Source organism: Dama dama, chromosome 20, assembly GCF_033118175.1.
Source record: "Dama dama isolate Ldn47 chromosome 20, ASM3311817v1, whole genome shotgun sequence".
NCBI lineage: Eukaryota > Metazoa > Chordata > Mammalia > Artiodactyla > Cervidae > Dama > Dama dama.
Window position 1 is genome coordinate 22661714 of NC_083700.1, and position 20310 is coordinate 22682023.

At 40.0% G+C, this 20310-nt stretch overlaps 1 protein-coding gene across 3 annotated transcripts in view; it reads left to right on the forward strand.

Annotated features, from left to right (window-relative positions):
* Positions 1-18536, forward strand: part of RNF115 (ring finger protein 115) — a 73051-nt gene extending 54515 nt beyond the window's left edge. For all 3 annotated transcript variants that reach the window (XM_061120979.1, XM_061120981.1, XM_061120980.1), the window contains 5 exons: positions 5412-5462; positions 6647-6719; positions 7645-7738; positions 9849-9964; positions 10650-18536. In XM_061120979.1, the coding sequence (XP_060976962.1) occupies positions 5412-5462; positions 6647-6719; positions 7645-7738; positions 9849-9964; positions 10650-10781 (466 nt within the window). In that variant the 3' untranslated portion in view covers positions 10782-18536. The remainder of the gene's footprint in view (positions 1-5411; positions 5463-6646; positions 6720-7644; positions 7739-9848; positions 9965-10649) is intronic.
* Positions 18537-20310: the final 1774 nt, after the last annotated feature.

The window sequence follows — 20310 nt, forward strand, 5'->3', positions numbered from 1 at the left end:
TTTTTTTTCCTTAATTTTTTGGCTATGCTGCACGGTGTGTGGGGGTCTTAGTTCTCTGACCAGGGATTGAAATCTGCGCTCCCTGCAGTGCAAGCAGAGTCTTAACCACTGGACTGCCAGGGAAGCCCTGGACATATTTTTTTAAAACTACCACAATTTAACCTTTGGCCAGAAATTTCTCCCATGTGAGAAATACACTCACCTCCTCCCAAGACCCACCAGAAGTCTTGTCCCTTTATAGCATCAACTTGAAATCCAGGTGTCATTTACTTAGGTCTGAGTATGGATGAGGCTCTTTGGGTATAGACAGAATTCCTTTTGATGTGGAGATCTAGAAACCAAAGACCCAAGTTTTCTACCCCTCACAAATACAACATATAGTGATGGAACAGGTATATAATAAACAGGTATAGAGATTTCTGTTTAGAAAGGGAGAAGATGTAAGGCACACAGAAGTTACTGATTCGTAGCAATTTTGATGTTGGTCTGGATAAATGTTGGACGGTCCTTGATTAGGACTTCATTCTACTTCTGCCCAGGAATGCTTCTCTGTGGCTCTTGTTTCCTCCTTCCTGGCTCTTGATTCCACCCTATGAGTCATTTTTTTCCATGAAAAGTAGTCCAGATTTGCAGCTCCATAGTTTTCATAGCCTGCATCTTGCCAGTAGAATTTTGAGGGCCTAAAAGATCTCTTTTCATTTTGTACTGCCTCTGTACTTTTCAATTTAAGCTGGTAGTGTTTCTTTTTAAAACTTTGAGTCTCCTGTGAGTATTAGTAAAGTTCATGCCATTAACAAAAGCTACGCTCACAAGTCTTTTTTAGATACTCCCTTTTTTACCATGGGCTTCTGCCAATATTGCTGAAGGACAGTGCTTGTGGGTAGACCTGTATCCTCCACCAGTATTCAAGTCCTAACTTCCTAACTCAGCTGTGAATATGATCTTGTTTGTAAGTAAGGTCTTTTATGTGTGTGTGTGCTCAGATGCTTCAGTTGTGTCTGACTCTTTGCAACCCTATGGATTGTAGTCTGCCAGGCTCTTCTGTTCATGAAATTCTCTAGGCAAGAATATTGGGTTGCTATGCCCTTCTCCAGGGGAGTCTTTCTAACCCAAGGATCAAATCCACGTCTGTTATGTCTCCTGCACTGACAGGTGGATTCTTTACCACTGAATCATCAGGGAGGCCCCTGTCAGCATCTTGATTTCAGATTTCTGACTCCCAAAATTATGAGAGGATAAACTCCTGTTGTTTTAGCTACCCAGTTTGTGGGAATATGTTATGGCAGCCCCAGGAAACTATTAATAATACAGTATCCACAGTTGTTTAATTGAATAGTTCTCTAGGCACTATCTTTGTGAGGTCTTCACAAAGAATTTTTATAGCCACACTCTTGTTTTCTTTTGGCAATGCCCATGATTTGATCTTTGCTTGAAAACCATTTCTTTCTTTCTTTTTTTAAAAAGCCATTTCTTAATTTTAGTATCATTTGCCATCTGGAGAGGCTGGGAATTTTCAGAATGATCCAGTCTTAACTCCTTTTTAAGTATTCTTCCTTTAATGTATTCCTCTTCTTTTGCATTTTAATGCAGCAAGATGAAACCAAAAGGGACCTTCAACATTCCTGTCTGGAAATCTTGTTCGCTAGATTATCATCCCGTTCACGAGCCATAACTTCTACTTCCCATCTGATGGCAGGCTTTTGCCACTACATAACAAGGATCTCTTTCCCTCCTGTTTTCCTCACTTTCCCTTAAGTACTCACCCATAACTCTTCCTTCCACCTCTGCCCTCTGCTGTATTCCAGAGCTATTTCCATGTTTTAGGGGTTTTTTGGTTTTTTTTTTCACAGCAAGCTTCCCAGGTGGCCCAGTCGTAAGGAATCCACCTGCAGTGTGAGAGACACAAGAGACATCTGTTTGACCCCTGGGTCTGGTAGCTCCCCTGGAGGAGGAAATGGCAACCCTCCTGCAGTGTTCTTGCCTGGAAAACTCCATGGGCAGAGGAGCCTGGCAGGCTGCAGTCCCTGGGATTTCAAAGAGTCGGACACAACTTAGCATGCATGCACTCACTTCTGGGTATCAGAATCTGTGTTAGGTATCTATTGCTGTATAACACTTACCCCAGAGCTTAGAGGCTTAAACAACAAACATTTCTTATCTCATAGATTCAGTGGGTCAGGAATTTGAGGGCAGCTTAGCTAGGTGGTTCTGGCCCAGAATCTCATGAGCTTACAGTCAGTTCACTGGCTGTTGCTGTAATTTTCTGAAGAATCAATTGGGAATTACTCAGATTTTGGCAGGTTTGTTCTGGGTATTGCCAGGAAGCCTCAGTTCTTTATCATGTGGGCATTTCCACAGGATTGCCTGATATGGTACTTTGCCAGAGAAAGTAATCCATGAGAGGGTGCAAGGAAGAAGCCGTAATGCCTTTTATGACCTATCCTTGGAGAAGGAAATGGTGGCCCACTCCAGTACTCTTGCCTGGAAAATCCCATGGACGGAGGAGCCTGGTAGGCTGCAGTCCATGGGGTCGCAAAGAGTCGGACATGACTCAGCGACTTCACTTCCACTTTGACTTTTGGAAGTCACGGTTATCCTGCCATATTCTATTGTTAAGAAGTAAGTCACAGCTGATACTGATATAATCAGAATCACTGAGCAGACTCTGTCTGGACAGGAAAGCAGAGTAGCTGGAGGACAGGATGAGACTGGAGTAATTAGCTTACAGAGCATTTGCTCATCTACTCCAAGAGGAAATCAGTAAATCAATAAGTGAATGACTGCAGCTGATTGATCAAGAGACAACTCAATCATGATAGTACTTAGGAACATGAATATTTAAGAATCCCAGAAGCAACCACAGAAAGTGACTCCCTCCCGGGAGCAGGAACAGGGGGTTGGATAAGACAGACGATCTTTCGTAAGAATCTGTTTAAGTAGGCCTTTGTGTCTTATTTGACTTCCTTAACTTTGGTAATGAAATAAATTTAATTTTTAATAATAAAAAAAAGTAAGTCACAGTATGGTATTGGTATGAAAATGGACATCTAAATCAAGGTAACAGAGGGCCAGAAATAAGTCTACGCATATGTGGTCAATTAGTTTATGACAGAGGAGCCAAGAATATACAGTGGAGAAAGAACAGTCTATTTAATAAATGGTGTTGGAAAAACTGGATAGCCACAAGGAAAAGAAAGAAATTGGATCAGTGTCTTATACCATACAAAAATTAACTCAAAATGGATTAAAGACTGGAACACATGACCTGAAACTGTAAAATGCCTATAAGAAAACAGGCAGGAAACTCCTTGACAGCAGTCTTGGTGATGATTTTTTTGGATGATTCCAAAAGCAGAGGCAATGAAAACAAAAATAAACAGACTATGAAAAGCTTCTGCATGGCTAAGGAAATCAACAGAATGAAAAGGAAACCAACTGAATTGGAGAAAGTATTTGCAAATGATATAGCCAACAGGAGACTAATATCCAAAATGATACAAAGAACTCATGCAACTCAACAGTAAAAGCAAACATCTGAATTAAAAAATGTGCAGAGGACTTGAATAGAAATTTTTCTGAAAAGGACATATAGGTGGCCAACAGGTACATGTAAAGATGCTCTGCCATCACTAATCATCAGAGAAATACAGACCAAAGCCACAGTGAGCTATCACCTCACACTGGTTAGAATGGCTATAATCAAAAAGATAAGAAATAACAAGTGATGAGGGTATCAAGAAAAGAGAATGAGCCCCCTATATACTATTGTTGGGAATGTAAATTGGTATAGCCAGTGTGAAAAACAGTATGGAGGTTCCTCAAAAAAAAAAAAAAGAATTGCCTTATGATCCAGCAATTCCTCTTCTGGATATTCATCTGAAGAAAACAGAAGGACAAATTTGAAAAGATACATGCATCCCATGATCGTTGCAACATTGTTTACCATAGCCAAGACATGGAAGCAACCTAAGGGTCCCCTGATGGATGAATGGATAAAGAAACTGTGGTACATAGATACAGTGGAATATTATTCAGCTCTAAAACAGACTGAAAGCTTGCCATTTGCAACAACATGAATGGATCCTCAGGACATGCTAAGTGAAATAAATCAGAGAGAGAAAGACAAATACTATATAATCTTACAGGTGGAATCTTAAAAAAAAAAAAAAAAGAATTCAGTATCCAGGTTCATAGATAAAAGAGAACAGATTGGTGGGTTGCCATAGGCAGGGGTTGGGGGAGAAGTAAAATCGGTGAAGGGGGTCAAAAGATACAAATTTCCAGCTATAAAATAAATATTGGGGATATAACATATAGCACAATGACTGTATTATCAGGGAAATGTAAATGAAACCCACAATGAGATCAATTATAGTTCATTACTGTTAATTACATTACAGTATTATTTTAATACTGTATTGCATATTTGAAAGTTGCTAAGAGAGTAGATCATAAGAAAGTAAAATTTTATAACTGTGTATGGTAATGAATGTGAATTAGTTTTATTATGATGATCATTTGTGATATATACAAACATCAAATCATGTTGTACCTGAAAAAAAAAATACAATGTTATATGTCAGTTGTACATCAAAAAAAAAAAGTAAAGTCACTAAGTCCAACCTACACCCAAAAGAGGAGTATGAAATAACTTGTGAACGTCTTAGTTAGCTATCATGGAATTTTTTTTTAAAAAGGCTCTTTAGGGCTTCCCTGGTGGCTCAGTGGTAAAGAATCTGCCTGCCACTGCAGGAGATATGAGTTCAGTCCCTGGTCTGGGAAGATCGCACACGCCATGGAGGAACTAAGCCCATGTTCCACAACTATTGAGCCTGTGCTCTAGAGCCCTGGAGCCACAACTGCTGAAGCCTGCATGTCCTAGGGCCTGTGCTGTGCAGTAAGAGAAGCCACAGGAATGAAGAACCTCTACAAACAGCACCACAACTAGAAAACAGCCCGAGCAGCAAAGGCAACGCAGCACAGCCAAATAAGGGGTGGGCGGGGATGCCATACCTTTAAATAGTATTTTGCACAATGTATATAACACATAAAAATGGAACAACTCTTGTTGCAAGGAGGTGGGTCCAGAATCCCACTGGCCTAGCATCTCTTTAAGCTTCGCATGTTGCTGCCAAGGATCCAGGAATCATAGTTTGAACACTGACGATACAGTCAGAGTCCTTTCCTGCTTAATTCATAAAAATCTGTTATTACATAAGGCAGCATAGCTCAGGAAGACTGCCATAATAGCAAAGTAGCAGTCTACCAGGTAGCAGACTGATTTCTGGTGCTGTTGTATACAGTGAAAAGCCATTGTGTTTTGGGGAAGGAGTTGGTGATGAGTCAGCCATGGATATCTATAGAGTACTTTGATGAGTCTGTTGTCTTACCTAATTTTTTTTCTTCAACAGAGTACTACAACAGATCATTGCAGGATTCATTCCTGGATCCCCATTTTCTTGGTAAGTAACTAGTTGCCTTCTGTCTTACGCTCCTGGAGTAGCATAATTTCCATGTAGTTTCTGTGCCATAATGAGAGACAAAAGGAACTGCACAGGTGAGTGTACAGGTGTGATTGGCAGGCTGTTGTCTGCTGAGCCCAGACTTAATCAGAACTTACTTTTGTATAATTCAGGCTGATGAGGACCATCCTGGTCCTGCAGGGTGTCTGATTCCATTCATACTCAGGTCTGAGGGTTGTGCTAAGGTAGGGAGTAAGGTGGTCCCTACCAAGTTTGGTGTCTGATTTGTGAGTTTCTCTTCGAGATTATATGGGAAGATTTTATTCCTTAAGAATTTCTGAAATTGAAAACATTGCTTCACTTCCTTTTCTCAAAGTAGGAAGGTTTTTTCAGAAGAAACAAAAGGCTTGAATTCAGTAACAGAGTGACAGTTAATTACGGTACAGGTTAAAGATGAAATGTCTTCTTGTCTGGACAATTATTTGCCACTTCTGACTCTACCCCAGAAGGCTTCTTTGCTCAGAGGGACCTTGGTCCTTCCACACAGTTACCCTGTTTTCCAGCCTCTAGTTTCTTTTTTTTTTTCCAGCCTCTAGTTTCTTTAAGCATGTTCCAGCCAAAGAGTCTGGATATCTGTCATGCAGGGTAGTACACCAACAGCTCCAGAAAGAGGTGCTGCCAAATCCCCTTTGTAACTGCTCTAAGTTGTGATTCAGAGATATGCTGTGGCTGCTTCTCTACTTGAAAGCTGCTCATTGTGTAGGGCCACAGGCTGCCCCTTAGAATAAGGGAACTCTGCTGTCAGTTTTGGCCACTCAGGAAGGGAAAAATCTCCTTAAAAAGCATCTCCATCTATGTTTAATTAAAATGGGCACAGAGGAGACAAACTTTTAACCAGCAGGCCATGAGTCACTCTTTTTGCTCTGGTTTGTCAGGTGGTATTTTCGGTAGCTTCACATTTTATGTTCCATACAGTTAAGCAGGAATTCCTCTAGAATGAGGGACTGCCTCTGGATAATCTGTTTGACCTTGAAATCACTGAGAAATTCTTTGCCACTTGGTTCTAGAGAACTAGTGACTTGCTAGGTCTGAGAGAGAGCAGGATTCCTCTGCCAGCTTTTTCTGTGGTGTAAGGCGGAGCCTGGTCACTCCATCTAATGCTGTCTGTCTCATCTCATGTATAGGAGCGGGATGCTGCACTCCAACCCCGGGGACTATGCCTGGGGTCAGACAGGGCTTGATGCCATTGTAACCCAGGTGAGGAGCTGCCTTTTGAGGGTGTCTGTTCAGTGTGTCTCACGGTTCCACAGGCTTCCTGCTTTCCTTCTGCTACTTTCTGGAATGGCAGTCACTCTGCTTTCCCTAATATTTTGAGCTTCTGGGTTTCTGTTTTGCTAAAGAGATAAATGGTTTATGGGTTTAGCTCAGCATCCATGTACTTTCTTGGTCCTAGGGACTTTCTAGAAGATAGCTTCAACTCCAAAGGAAAAAACTTCTATGACAAACAATATTTTCTGTTTTGGCCTCTTGTTCATTCCTATGAGGATTCTATTGACAAGTACTTCACAAAAAAGAAAGGTCTCCTCACATGTTGAAGCAGGAATTTCTGCTAGATGGAGCAAAGTAGGGGAAGGAAGCAGAGAAAAAGGTATTCCCATGCCATGAATAATTGCTTCCACTTGTTTATGTTTATTTTAATTTAATTGGTTTTTCATTTCCCTTGTGGATTGCTGAGACTAGAAAGCATGTCATTTATATCCAGGTCTTCTTGTAGGCAGTAATTTACCTGTTTCTTGGCTTACCTTATGCTACTTTCCATACTCTCACCTTTTTCTTTCTTTCAGCAAAATGAAGTTTTTGAACTGGTTAAGTATCATTTTCTGTTAAGGTGTAGTTTTATTTGTGACATCACAACCCTTTTGCTGCCTCCAAGCTGCTTTATGCCCAGAGGTGAGCCTTGCAATGATGGATCTGTCTGTAGGCTTATACTAATGTCACTCTGAAATTGTAAAACAATTATTCTGGCAGCAGGAAAGGGCAAACCCAAGCCTCTCAGAGCCTTGTGGAAGCCAAAGCAACTAACATTTCTAATGTCTGCACTGTTCTCAGATGGAGCAGCTCCCTCCCTAGGGATAGTTCGATGTCTGCCACTTCTTCTTTGCCTTTTTTTTTTTTTTTGTAGCTTCTAGGACAACTGGAAAATACAGGGCCTCCCCCAGCTGACAAGGAAAAGATCACATCTCTTGCAACAGTGACAGTAACTCAGGAACAAGTTGGTAGGTTCATTTTCATATGTGTGTTTCATTTTATTATCTGTTCAGAATCTGAGCCATGTACTGTATTAAAAATCTTCCATGAAACTGTAGCACTCCTAAAGTTCCTACCTGTGTGCCAATTAGGAAAGGTACTTATTCCTTCATTAGGGTTAGTCAACAGGTAATTCCTGATCAATTACCATGATATTTTTCTAGCTGCCATGCAGGAAATAAAGAAGTACAAAGGTATATAAAACTTGATTTCTTGAAGAACTTACTAGAGGAAGCAAAACTCACCAAATGATTAGACATTATTATAAAAAGTACTTGAGCAAATGATACTCTGGGGGAAAAGGAAGAGAAAAAAATAGGAGGCTAGGAATTTGTTTCACAAATTAGGTAGGTACTTAGGTACATTAGACATAGATATTATTTTGTTTATAAGCACGAAAAGAACTTAGTGATGAGGGACATTATTTTGGACTTAGAGTTTCTTTCCCCATGAATTCTACTTTAGAGAGTCAGAAGATTTTAAAAAGACAGGATGGGCCATCTTAGATTATTCTGTTTATGGCAAAGTATGAACCAATGAAGAATGTCAGTATGGACATGGAGTCTGAGTTAGGTATAAGGAGTGTAACCTCATTAGATCTGAAATAGAATCTAATTTGTGGAGTGATGGGAGGTATGTTTGAATCGGAGATGTAATTGGATACGTATGACTGAATAGGTCCTTGTTGTAGAGGACCCTGAAACTGGCAGAGGAGTTAGGGCTGGGTGTTTTAGGTAGTAGGTAAATTTTGTAGGTCCCTAACTGGAGGAATGAGGGAATTTGAGTGATCTTTGGGGAAGATTAGTTTGGAGGGTAGTATCTAAAATATTGGAAGAGGGAAGGAACAGAAATATTCTTAATGGGCTATTGCAGCATTCTGATGGGGTTCAGGTGATGGTGGCAGTGCTACAAAGGAAAGGGTAGATTCAGATCATTTTTGAAGAAAGGCTTTCCTCTTTGATTACATAAGATAAGGAGGGGAAAGGGGGAAAGATGATTCTAAAGTTTTGCAACTCTGTAACTACAGAGGTGGTGCTGACATCATCAGGGATGGAAGAATTGTGAGCAGGCCCTGGTTTGGATAAGGAGGTGATGTGATGTTTTTAATTTTGAATCTGTTGATTTTGGGGATGCCAACTGAGAATCCAAGAAAAGATGAGCTGGGAATTGCTGTGGAGCTGGTAAAACTAACTGGTAGCAAAGTATAGGATATATTTGGAAGGCTTGGAGTCCGGGTTGTTACCTAAGAGGCTATTGCAGTAAACTAGGCATGAGAAGTAAAAGCTGGAATTAGGGCAAACATCGTGGGAGCAGAGAGGAGGGAGTGAATCTTTTAAGTGGCATTTTACTCCAAATGCTGTGAATACTGTGGAGCATGTAGCATACATACCCCAGCTGCTGGAGAGATAGACTAGCTGGTGTTACTAGCCAAACTTGGGAAACTTGGAATTTGCTGCTTGGTAATCCTAGTTCAGTTTGTAGCCATTTTCTCTCAGAAGAAGGTTTCCTGTCTCTGGACTTGGAGCCTGAGTTACCCTTGGGCCTTGCAGTTCTGTAGCAGTACCTCCTGGTACAACTTTTAATAAACAACTTGTAGAAAGGGCTTTAGGTTAACCATGATGAAATAGGATGTGTAATGTCGAAAGTAGTAGAGTGAAAGTGGCTTGACACATTGAATGAGAACTGCTAAGATTGCTGAGATGAGTCCTTTGGTTGTGGTGGACAGATTGCTAGTGTTTCCTAAGTAGAAACTACCAGAAGACTTTCACACATTTGAGAAGATGTTTTTCCTGTTTTACTTAACAGATAATCTAAGCCCCAGTTTTTCCAACTCTTTATGTTGAAAAATAGGCCTCATAGAGTTGTTGTCTGGACCTTATTGGAACGGGCCCATTCATCAGTCCTTTTCATATCCCTGGCTCTGTCCCCATTTTGAAATAAAATTCTGCTTCTTCTCTGCCTCCACCTTAGACGCACTTTGTTTTTTCTTTGTGTCCCTTTGGTTGGTAAAGACAATCGGCTGGGTTTTTTTCCTTCTTTTTGCTTGTTTATTTTAAAAGGCATTTCCTCCTCTAACAGATAAGGGCTTAGAGTGTCCAGTATGCAAAGAGGATTACACAGTTGAGGAGGAAGTCCGGCAGTTACCTTGCAACCACTACTTTCACAGCAGTTGTATTGTGCCATGGTTAGAACTGGTAAGTACAGACAACTCTCATCTGTGATGGGGCCCCTGTGCCAGTCATGTCTTGGGGGGATCAGTAAGGGCATAATTAATGGTTAGTGGAGAGCCAAGCAAATCAGATTTTAATTTCTGGCTAACTCCTAGTAGCACCATTACTGTGTTTTGGGTTATTAATCTGTTCAGAACTTCTCTGACCAGGGGTTAGCAAACTATAGCCTACAGGTCTCTGTCGCCTGCCACCTATTTTTGTAAATGAAGTTTCATTGGAACACAGCTATGCTCATTTGGTTACAGATGGTCTATGGCTACTTTTGTGCTCCCTCAGCAGAATTGAGTAGTTAGAACATTGGTGGTGTGGCCTACAGAGTCTGTAATATTTACTGTTTTTCCTTTTAACAGAGCAAGTTTGCTGACCCCTGCTCTAGACCATCTCAGGTCATTGTTTCTAGTTAGTTCTGTTTGATAGTATGTGTTAGCTATTGTTAAGTTGCTGCCTTGAATTCTTTGTCAGTTCTGTTAAAAGTTCTATTTGGGAGATGTCCTGGAGTTACAGTTGAAGCCCAGCGGGTACTCTGAGAATGCATGCCCTTTTTGTTTATCTACCTGCTAACTGTCAAGGTTTCTTAAGTGTTTGGTTAGTTCTTCCAGCTTCTCGGGTCAGGCTGTTCACATGGACTTGTATCTTCTTTCTGTTTCAGCATGACGCATGTCCTGTATGTAGGAAGAGCTTAAATGGTGAGGACTCTACTCAGCAAACACACAGCTCGGGGGCTTCTGCAAGCAGCAGATTTAGCAGTGACAGCCAGCTCCATGACCGATGGACTTTCTGAGACTAAAGAGCACGTCTGAGCCAGGGCCATGGTAGACCTATCCCAGCTATTAATTGTATCAATGCAAAAAAATAGTAGGTGGATTTAGGAATCACTTAAGAAACCCCAACTCATAATATTAATTCACTGAGTGTTTTTCTTCTCTAAATTTAAAGTTAGTGTCTACAGATGGAATTGTATCTAGAACCAAATGCCTCTTATTCCTGAATTCAGAGTGATAATTTTGTAAGTGTGAAACTTAATTTGTGGGTTTCCCCTGCTAGAATAGAATTGGTTAATTATGTGGGTTTCCCCTGCCAGAATAGAATTGGTTCCTTAAAGTCTGCCTAGGGTCCTGCTCTCTGTCATGTTACCTTGTGATGGTTGTTTCCACCTCTTTCTTCAACCTCCACCGTCTTCAGTGTACTTTATAGTAAATACAGTGGAACCAGAGCCCTAAAGTCCTGCTGATAAAGTGCTTCTGTTTTAATTTACAAAAGCATCTACTCTTGGCCACATTAGCCATGGAGTGAGGTAATGTTAAATTAGGAATATGAGACTAATGATTTTTTTTTCCTTAAATCTTTAGAGAGCAAATCAAAACAAAGTTACAGTGGGACGGCTTCTAATTGTACTCTTTGGTTTTCTCATTTTTATTTTTGAAAACTACTTCGTAAGATGCAGCTTCTGCAGAAACCAACATGACAAATGACAGGTCTTAAGAGTCTTGTGTTGGTAGGAATCTGATTCTGGTTCCTTTTTGGGAATAAGTTGGGCAGGATAAAGGCTCAGAAAGACAGATGTTTGAAATCTCTGGTTCTAATCTAAGGTTTTTTAGTGATTCTCAACTCATTGTTTATCCTGGGGACCTTAAAGTAATTTCCCTCACAGAAATAGGATTATTTTATTACTGCTTCTACAGCTAATTCATGTTTTTTTTTTTTTTTATAATTCATTGGTCTTCAGGAATTGAGACTTTATGTTGTTTCATTTTAATTTTTAAAGTCCATTTATCATCTCTGAAACCTTTTTGTTTGCTTCGTTCTGGCTTTACTTGGAGTCATACTGATTTTTGTGATCATGCTGAAACAACTTAGCCTAGGAGAGATAGGCCGCCTTTTTTCAGCCTTTTTTTCTCATGTACATGCACATGCTCTTTGGTGCATTTAAGTGTTTAAAGTTGAATAAATGAAGAAGCTTAAGAATGTTGTTGGAACTTCAAAGTCTTAAAAATAAATGATGGGAACATGTAACCACAGTTGGTGCACCAAAAAGGGTGACAGGAGGGGCACCATTGGTGTGGTCTTATCAGCCCTTCATGGTTGGAATGATCAAAAGAAGAAGGTGAGTCTTTGGTGAGTCTCTTTCTTGGCTAGGAGTCTGTCACACACTGGTTTTGGGCATGAAGGGTGGGGTTAGAGATATCTGTGTAATTTAGTAGAGGATAGAGGAGTAGGGGAGGGAAGAGAGAAAGTGGGAGAATTTAATGCTGAATTAATAGCCTGCTTCTAAAAGTTGTGACCATAAGGTATGATTCAGGTTGGGCCCAGAGAGAATGAGATGTTTTCTCATATGCCTCTTATGTTATACCTCTGTAGAGAGAGTTTCTTTGGAGAATGTGAACTGTTCACTATGGTTATTGAAATGTAACCCAGAGATACACATTGGCTTTGAATGCGGAGAGGTGATGAGTCAGAGGTGACAGAAGAGGTATATTGTGAACAGCCATTGCTTAGGTTGAGACAGGCTCAAACGAAGTTGAAGTATGTTATGGTTTTCAAGTAAAACAATATTGACAGTATCAGCTGTCTCAGAAAAATGATGTTAGCCTGGAAGTTTTGTTAGTATCTGGAGATGCCAGGACAGGCAGGTATATTTTTACTTTCAACTAGAGAACTAGAATGATGCCAGTTAGATGATGAGTTAAGGTGCTGCACTCAATATGCCAGCAGATTGGAAAACTCATCAGTAGCCACAGAATTGCAAAAGGTCAGTTTTCATTCCAATCCCAAAGAAAGGCAATGCCAAAGAATGTTCAAACTACCACACACAGAGTGTTCAAACTACTGCACAATTGCACTCACCTCACACGTTAGCAAAGTAATGCTCAAAATTCTCCAAGCCATACTTCAATAGTACGTGAACCATGAACTTCCAGATGTTCAAGCTGTATTTAGAAAAAGCAGAGGAACCAGAGATCAAGTTGCCAACATCTTTTGGATCACAGAAAAAGCAAGAAAGTTCCAGAAAAACATCTACTTCTGTTTTATTGACTATTCCAAAGCCTTTAACAGTGTGGCTCACAACAAACTGTGGAAGATTCTTCAAGAGATGGGAATACCAGACCACCTTACCTGCCTCCTGAGAAATCTGTATGCAGGTCAAGAAGCAACAGTTAGAACCGGACATGGCACAAGAGACTGGTTCCAAATCGGGAACGGAGTACTTCAAGGCTATATATTGTCACCTTGCTTATTTAACTTACAGGCAGAGTACATCATGCTAAATGCCAGGCTGGATGAAGCACAAGCTGGAATCAAGATTGCTGGGAGAAATATCAATAGCCTCAGATATGCAGATGACACCACCCCTATGGTAGAAAGTGAAGAACTAAAGAGCCTTTTGATGAAAGTGAAAGAGGAGAGTGAAAAAGGTGGCTTAAAACTCAACATTCAGAAAACTAAGATCATGACATCTGGTTCCATCACTTCATGGCAAATAGATGGGGAAACAATGGAAACAGTGAGAGACTTTATTTTCTTAGGCTCCAAAATCACTGCAGATGGTGACTGCAGCCATGAAATTAAAAGTCACTTGCTCCTTGGAAGAAAAGCTATGACCAACCTAGACAGCATATTAAAAAGCAGAGACATTACTTTGCCAACAAAAGTCCGTCTTGTTAGAGCTATGGTTTTTCAGTAGTCATGTATGGATGTGAGATTTGGACTATAAAGAAATCTGAGCGCCAAAGAATTGATGCTTTTGAACTGTGGTGTTGGAGAAGACTCTTGAGAGTCCCTTGGACTGCAAGGAGATCCAACCAGTCAGTCCTCAAGGAAATCATTCCTGAATATTCATTGGAAGAACTGATGCTGAAGCTGAAACTCCAATACTTTGGCCACCTGATGCGAAGAACTGACTCATTGGAAAAGAGCATGATGCTGGGAAAGATTGAAGGCAGGAAGAGCAGGGGACGACAGAGGATGAGATGGTTGGATGGCACCACCAACTCGATGGACGTGAGTTTGGGCAAGCCTCGGGAGTTGGTGATGGACAGGGAAGCCTGGCGTGCTACAGTGCATGGGGTTGCAAAGAGTCAGACATGACTGAGCAACTGAACTAATCTAAACTAGACAACTAGAAACACTCTTGACTGGCTTTACAAAGGTATGCAAAGTGCTGGATAGGGATTTAACTTTTCAATATAAGAATAGCAGATAGCATCAATCTAAGTTATCTGAAATTTCCTTCACTTTTTTTTTTATTCCTTTAGATAAAGGAGATAAATCTTTTTGCTGTTTCCAAGACCCCTCCTACTTAATGAATCTGTAGTGTTTCTTCAAAGAATAGGAAATGAGTCAGACTTCCAGGTTAATTTAGGTAAGGAGTGTTTAGGGTTCTCCAGAGAAGCTGAACCATAAGGTTGTGTGTGTACATGTGTATAGAGATTTATTATAAAGAATTGGGCCACATGATTATGGATCCAAACACAGTTTGATATAGTGCCCAAAGCAGAAGACTTTTCAGATGTTCATTCCTTTACAGCCTGAAGGTTTACAGATTCAGGAAACTGGAGCCTTACTTGGAGTCAGCCTTACTAGGAGAGATGATTCAGCTTTCCCTCATTATCAAAGCGAATAGAAGAAGGTTGCAATTTCAAATCTTAGGCATTAGACTTGAGGCCTTTACATTTGTACTAAATGACCTACCCTTTGAGTTCCATGCAGAGATAAGCAGATTGTTTTCTCATTCATAAATGTCTTTTTTTCCTTAATCTTTTTTCATTATAATTTGAAATAAGAGGAAATAAAACTTTGTTAGCACATAATTAGGAGAGACTTCCTAGAAATTGGTAGACTTGAAAGTTAAGAAGTTATGTGGGTCAGCTCCAGGCTGGCCTCTGAGTGATTATTGCTTCTTGGGTAGTTTTCAGATGAATTAGAATTGGGCAGTTGGGTGGGCAGGGCAAAGTGATGAACATTCAACAGAGAGAAGGAATAATTCTGGTACTAACAATTAATTTTCCCTCAAAATTCCTCTTATTGCCAGTTCTCTGAAGAGTTGGGAAACCTGGAGAGTCCAAATAGCTTCCTTAGTTGTGAACATTTGCTGCATAACAAATGAGCAGATACTTGTTAAATGTTTTCCTTAAGCAATACTCTGTCTGGTCCAATAGTTACTTCTCAAGTTAGAAGGAAGATTTGGTGAGAAGAATTTATTTCCCCCTCAACTAGTCTCACTTGGATTAAATAATTATTAGAAAAATTCCTTGTTTATGTCTTTATATTGAACATGTGTGTGTGGTGTGTGTCCATAGGCACATGCATATATGCACATTTCACTCTAGAGGAAGAAGGGATTTGGTGGGCACTGAAATAGATAAGTGAGCAGGGATCCAGCAGAGGGCTGGAGCCTCACAGTCTGATTCCCTCATTGTACCTGCCTTAGGCCCATGTGTCTCTATACTTCTCTATTATGGGGCACCGTTGGCTTGGGCAGGCATCCTGTTACGTGGTGTGTGGCAAAGGGTTTCACTGGAGCTACAAGTCTGGTTATCATTTTTGAAGGCTGAGAATAAATGGCTTTGAGGAAAGGGTGTTCATTACCTGTTTTTCCTGTATTATAATTAGGTGAACTCTAACACAGTTGTCTGTTGTTTTTAAAATTTCTTTCTTGATAAATTATTGATGACAAATTGACTTCTCACATGACCTTCGGTGTGCTTCACTTTCATTCTTCTTGGTGTCCAAGTGCTATTTTTCAAGGAGTACAGGTATATCAGTACTTAACAAAAACTAATCAGGAAGGGATTGTAGTTTGTTTTGAACAGCAACAAAACAGCCTCTGGGGTTTAGAGAAGTGAGAGACACCACCTCAGAGTTGATTTTTTAGAGCTGATGTAAGAAAGCCACTGACGTCTGTGAAGGAAGATGGATTTAGGAGAAGGAGCAGGGCTGATGAATAGATATTTGATTGCTAGGGAAACTTACGTTGGTCTCTGTGGTAGAGAAATAGGAAGATAAAGGTGCTGTTTGCAAGAATTTACCAGTGGAGATTTGGGAGTTTGAGGGTACTAGCAGGGGAGAGTACTCTTACTGAAAATTTCCAAAATGAATCTAGCATAAGTTCTGATGTAGGGAGTTAGGGGAAAGATTTGGTGGGGTAAACCAAGGGTTCTCAGCCCCTGGGCCATGGACCAGTACTGGTCCGTGGCCTGTTAGAAACTGTGCCACGCAGCAGGAGGTGAGTGTCAAGTGAGCAAGCGAAGCTTTGTCTGTACTGACAACTGGTCCCCCTCACATAGCCATCTGAGCTCCGCCTCCTGTCAGATCAGTGGAGGCACAATAAATTGTACCACTCTTGAATCATACTGAAACCATTTCCCCACCCTTATCTGTGGAAAAATTATCTTCCATGAAACTAGTCCCTTGTGCCAAAAAGGCTGGGGAACACTGAGGTGAACATATCACAGGTGTCCGTCCTGTTGGGGGCGGGGAATTGTAAGTTGCAGTAATGTCAGCATTCCAGCAGGCTGTGCCATGTGTTTTAAAATAGAATGTGTAGAATACAAAGTGTACAACCAGAAATCTTTTCCAGGATCAAGAGAGGATCAAAGTGTCTTATCCAGTGGACATTATTGAGGTTTTGATCTCTCATATACTGCCAGATAAGTGGAATTATAGGCACTCAAGTTTCAAATTTTTTACATGTAAACTTTGTGTTTTGCCGAATTACACTTAAGCTGTCCCCAGAAGTAGAGTCCATATGTTACCTTTCCTCTTTCACCTGAAACACGTAATATCTATAAATCATGGAATGTAAGCTTATGATTCCTTTTCTAATAAGATGTATCATTTTTGAGGTCCAAAAATTATTAGATTCCCTCCCAACAAGATTGTAATTGTAGTTTTAGTATCTTTTGCTGGAACAAACACACAGCAAAAAGCTGCTGTGCTTTCAGTAATGCTTTTAAATCAATTTGTCTTTATTAATCACACAAGAATCTACATCCAGTTGAAGAGAAGTATATACTTATTTGTAAGATATGCTAGAGATAATACTTATACAGATTTCTTATGTAACTGCATGGCCTTACAGAGGTTCCAATTCCTTTGGTTATGAGTCACTCATATAGATTGAAGTTTAGATGTGTGTCCAGAAAAGTACTTATTCATGCATGGAAATTTATAGGCTTATTTGAAATCAGTGGTATTAATACACTTTGAAAGTCAAGATGTAAGTATTTCAAATTTCTGTTTAACTGTCTTGAAATAAGCAGAATAAATTCTTTAGAAGTGGGACTCCTGACTTACTGTTGGCTTTGTTTATTCTGCTTAGTTCAAGTCAGAGTTAGTAGTCTAATGCTCTTGAATGTCTTGGTAAACTTGGCCAGTAATCATGTGTCCTTTCTGCAGACTTTTTTTATGTAGGCTATAATTAGCACAGCACAATGGATAAAAACTTTTTCTATAGTTGGATATGGCTTCTTTGTGAGACTTCCAGTGATTGTATAATATGGAGTAGTTTCAGAAGAGTCTTTGAATAGTAAAAAAGTATAAGACATCTCCACTCATGTAAACTTAAAATTTAGTTAAAAGAACAGCACTAGTACATAAAACAGGTCGATAAAGATTAAAGTGAGTATACTATAGTGGAGAAAGCTTTGGAGACTTCAGAGTCAGAATTCCAGTGGTTCTGGGTTTAATTCCAGTGATTCTGGATTTAAAATCCAGAATCTCATTTGATTCTCAGAAGAATCCTATGGAAACAGAAGATAAAGTAGGAAATATGCCATTTTACAGATAAGTAGATACAAATAGTTAGAAATAGTATCTCAAAACTTCATTTGCCCAAGGACACGTAGACACGTAGCTTGTATGTTGCGGAGTCAGAATTTGAATTCAGGCCTTTTGACTTCATGCCTAGTCTTTTTACCTCCATGAGACAACAAAATCCAAAATCCTTAGTTTGAGGTTCACTAATAAAGGTCTTAACCCATCTGTTTTCAGCCTTTCTCCCTCTGTTCCTATAAACTTTAGCTCTCCCATTTTGCAGGTCCTGGCCAAGGATCACAGGTAAGGTGTCTGTTTCCCTTTGATGGTTTGCCATTTAGCCCCGGTTGAATTGTGTTCCCACCTCTTTATTCATATAGTTCCTCCTATCAGGAATATCCTGCCCCCACCTCTCTGCTTAACTATGATAAGAGGTTATCTGTCCAAAGAGAGACAAGAGGATTTGTGAACTTAGGGAGAAAAGAAAAGGCTGCAAATACTGCTTTGATGTTTATTTAAAAAGAGAAATGATCAGAGAGGTTGACAAGAATACTTCATTGAAGCTGGACAATTAGGATCTGTGGTGCACCTGGCCTACACCAATAAATCTTTCTCTTTCTCCAGCACCACTACATGGATGCTGTTCAACATGAAGGTCTCTTTGTTTCCTCATTTTCTGCCAAGTCAGTTACTGAGTCTGGCGTTCTTTTCCTGTCCTAACTGTGTTTGCTTGTTTCATCTACCTTCCCTTAACAGTGTCAAATAAAATTTCTTCCAAAAACAATGGTGTTCTCATTTTGTTTGACTTGCTAGTTTATTTGACTTTGTTCGGAAGGCATAGAGGAAAAGTTCTTCCAGGGTACAAAAATACAACATACTTAGCCAGTATTTGAGTGAGAACTGTATACCAACTGCTTTTGTGTGAGCTGCACTGTTTACTGGTGCCTGAGGTAGGAAGAAAGTTAGCTTTGTTCTGGTAGTGAGGAGGGGAGATGAAGGAATAGATTTACTTGCCCATCTTATATTTCCCATATTTTGGCATATTTAGCCTCTCTTCACCTGTTCCCAGTTATTTCCTTCTCTGCATACTGTGATGTGAAAGATACCAAGCTAAAGAAAGTCAGTTTTCTCTTGCTGTAGCTTTTTAAAAAAATTTCTTCTGGCACAAAGCTTACAAAGCTGTAGAAAGAAAAAAGAAGGTTTGTATTATGCTACAAACTTAAGAATAGCAACAAAATACCTGATGTACTTCATCCTGGGATGTGTGTTTGATAGACCCTTAATGACTGGAGGGAATGGACAAGGAAAGGAGGGAAGAAAGTCTTACATGTGTTGTGTCTTACTGCTTAAAGTTACAATTGTGATCTTGTGAAATCTGCATGATCCTGATGGAAGTGGAGAAGCAGCCTACCTTTGATCTCTCCTTGCTGGAAGGTAGGACAATGAAAGAAGAAATAGATGCCATTCAATTTCAAGGTACGTTTTCCATGTATAGCAATGAATGCCTGGCACAGTGAAAGGACAGGGACACTTACTGACATTAGCTTCATGAACTGCAGGAGGCATAGAGATCCAGGAAAGTTCCCTCATTTTTGTCACTTGTATACATGGTAACCTGACCTAGTCATTTCTCTGGGTCTGAGAAAATGTGTGTTTTTGTTTTACTGAACACTACCACATCCATAGTTCTGCTGAGTCTTGAGGTGGGAGAGGCATTAAAGGGATGAACTGTCAAAGTTCATTCTCTTCACTTGGCTGGAGAAAGGAAAAGAGCGTAGAGATTTTTTTTCCTCTAGCATAACTTGGGAGTCAGAGGTAGTAATAAATGGTAGTAGGTTGTATGGCTAAAACAAATTTCCTCTTTAAAGTTTTTAATCTGTATGAATAATTAAAATTTATTTTGTCAATGAAATAGCCACCTGAGAGGATTTGGAGTCAATAAAGAATTATGTCTGAAGGGTCAGACTGCGTGATATTCACCAGTTTCCTCCTGAAAACTGGCATAGACTTACATTTTGCAGATGCTTGCCAAGGAGCACACATTAGGTCTTTGTTTTCTTTTGATAGTTTAGCTTAAGGGGTGAAGTAAGAGTGTTAGGTGGTCCTGTTTCTGGAAATGGAAGGAGGCAGTCTCAGAATGGGGAGAGTGGTGATGGAGTTGAGAGAGAAATTGCATAGCATGTAGTAGGTGATCACTGAGTGCACAGATTTTAGAGTGAGACAGTCCTGTATTAATTCCTGTGCCCTGGGGCAACCTTTAACCTCCTTATACATATTTGCTGGTGAGTAATCAGGGAATCTTTACCTGAAAGGGTTGTGTGAGGTTAGAAGCACCTTGTAAAGCCTAGCCCATCATACAAATTCTTTAAACAAATTTATTAAGAGCCTGTTATGTGCCTAATATTTTTTTGTTGGGGTAAAAAGGACAAAGTCCTTACCATATTTATAGAGCTTGCATTCTGGTAGCACTTGGAAAGTATTACTTACTGTAAGTAATACTTTAAGTAAGGAAGTATTACTTTCTACTGAGGAAGGCCTCAATAGGCTTGAAATTAAAA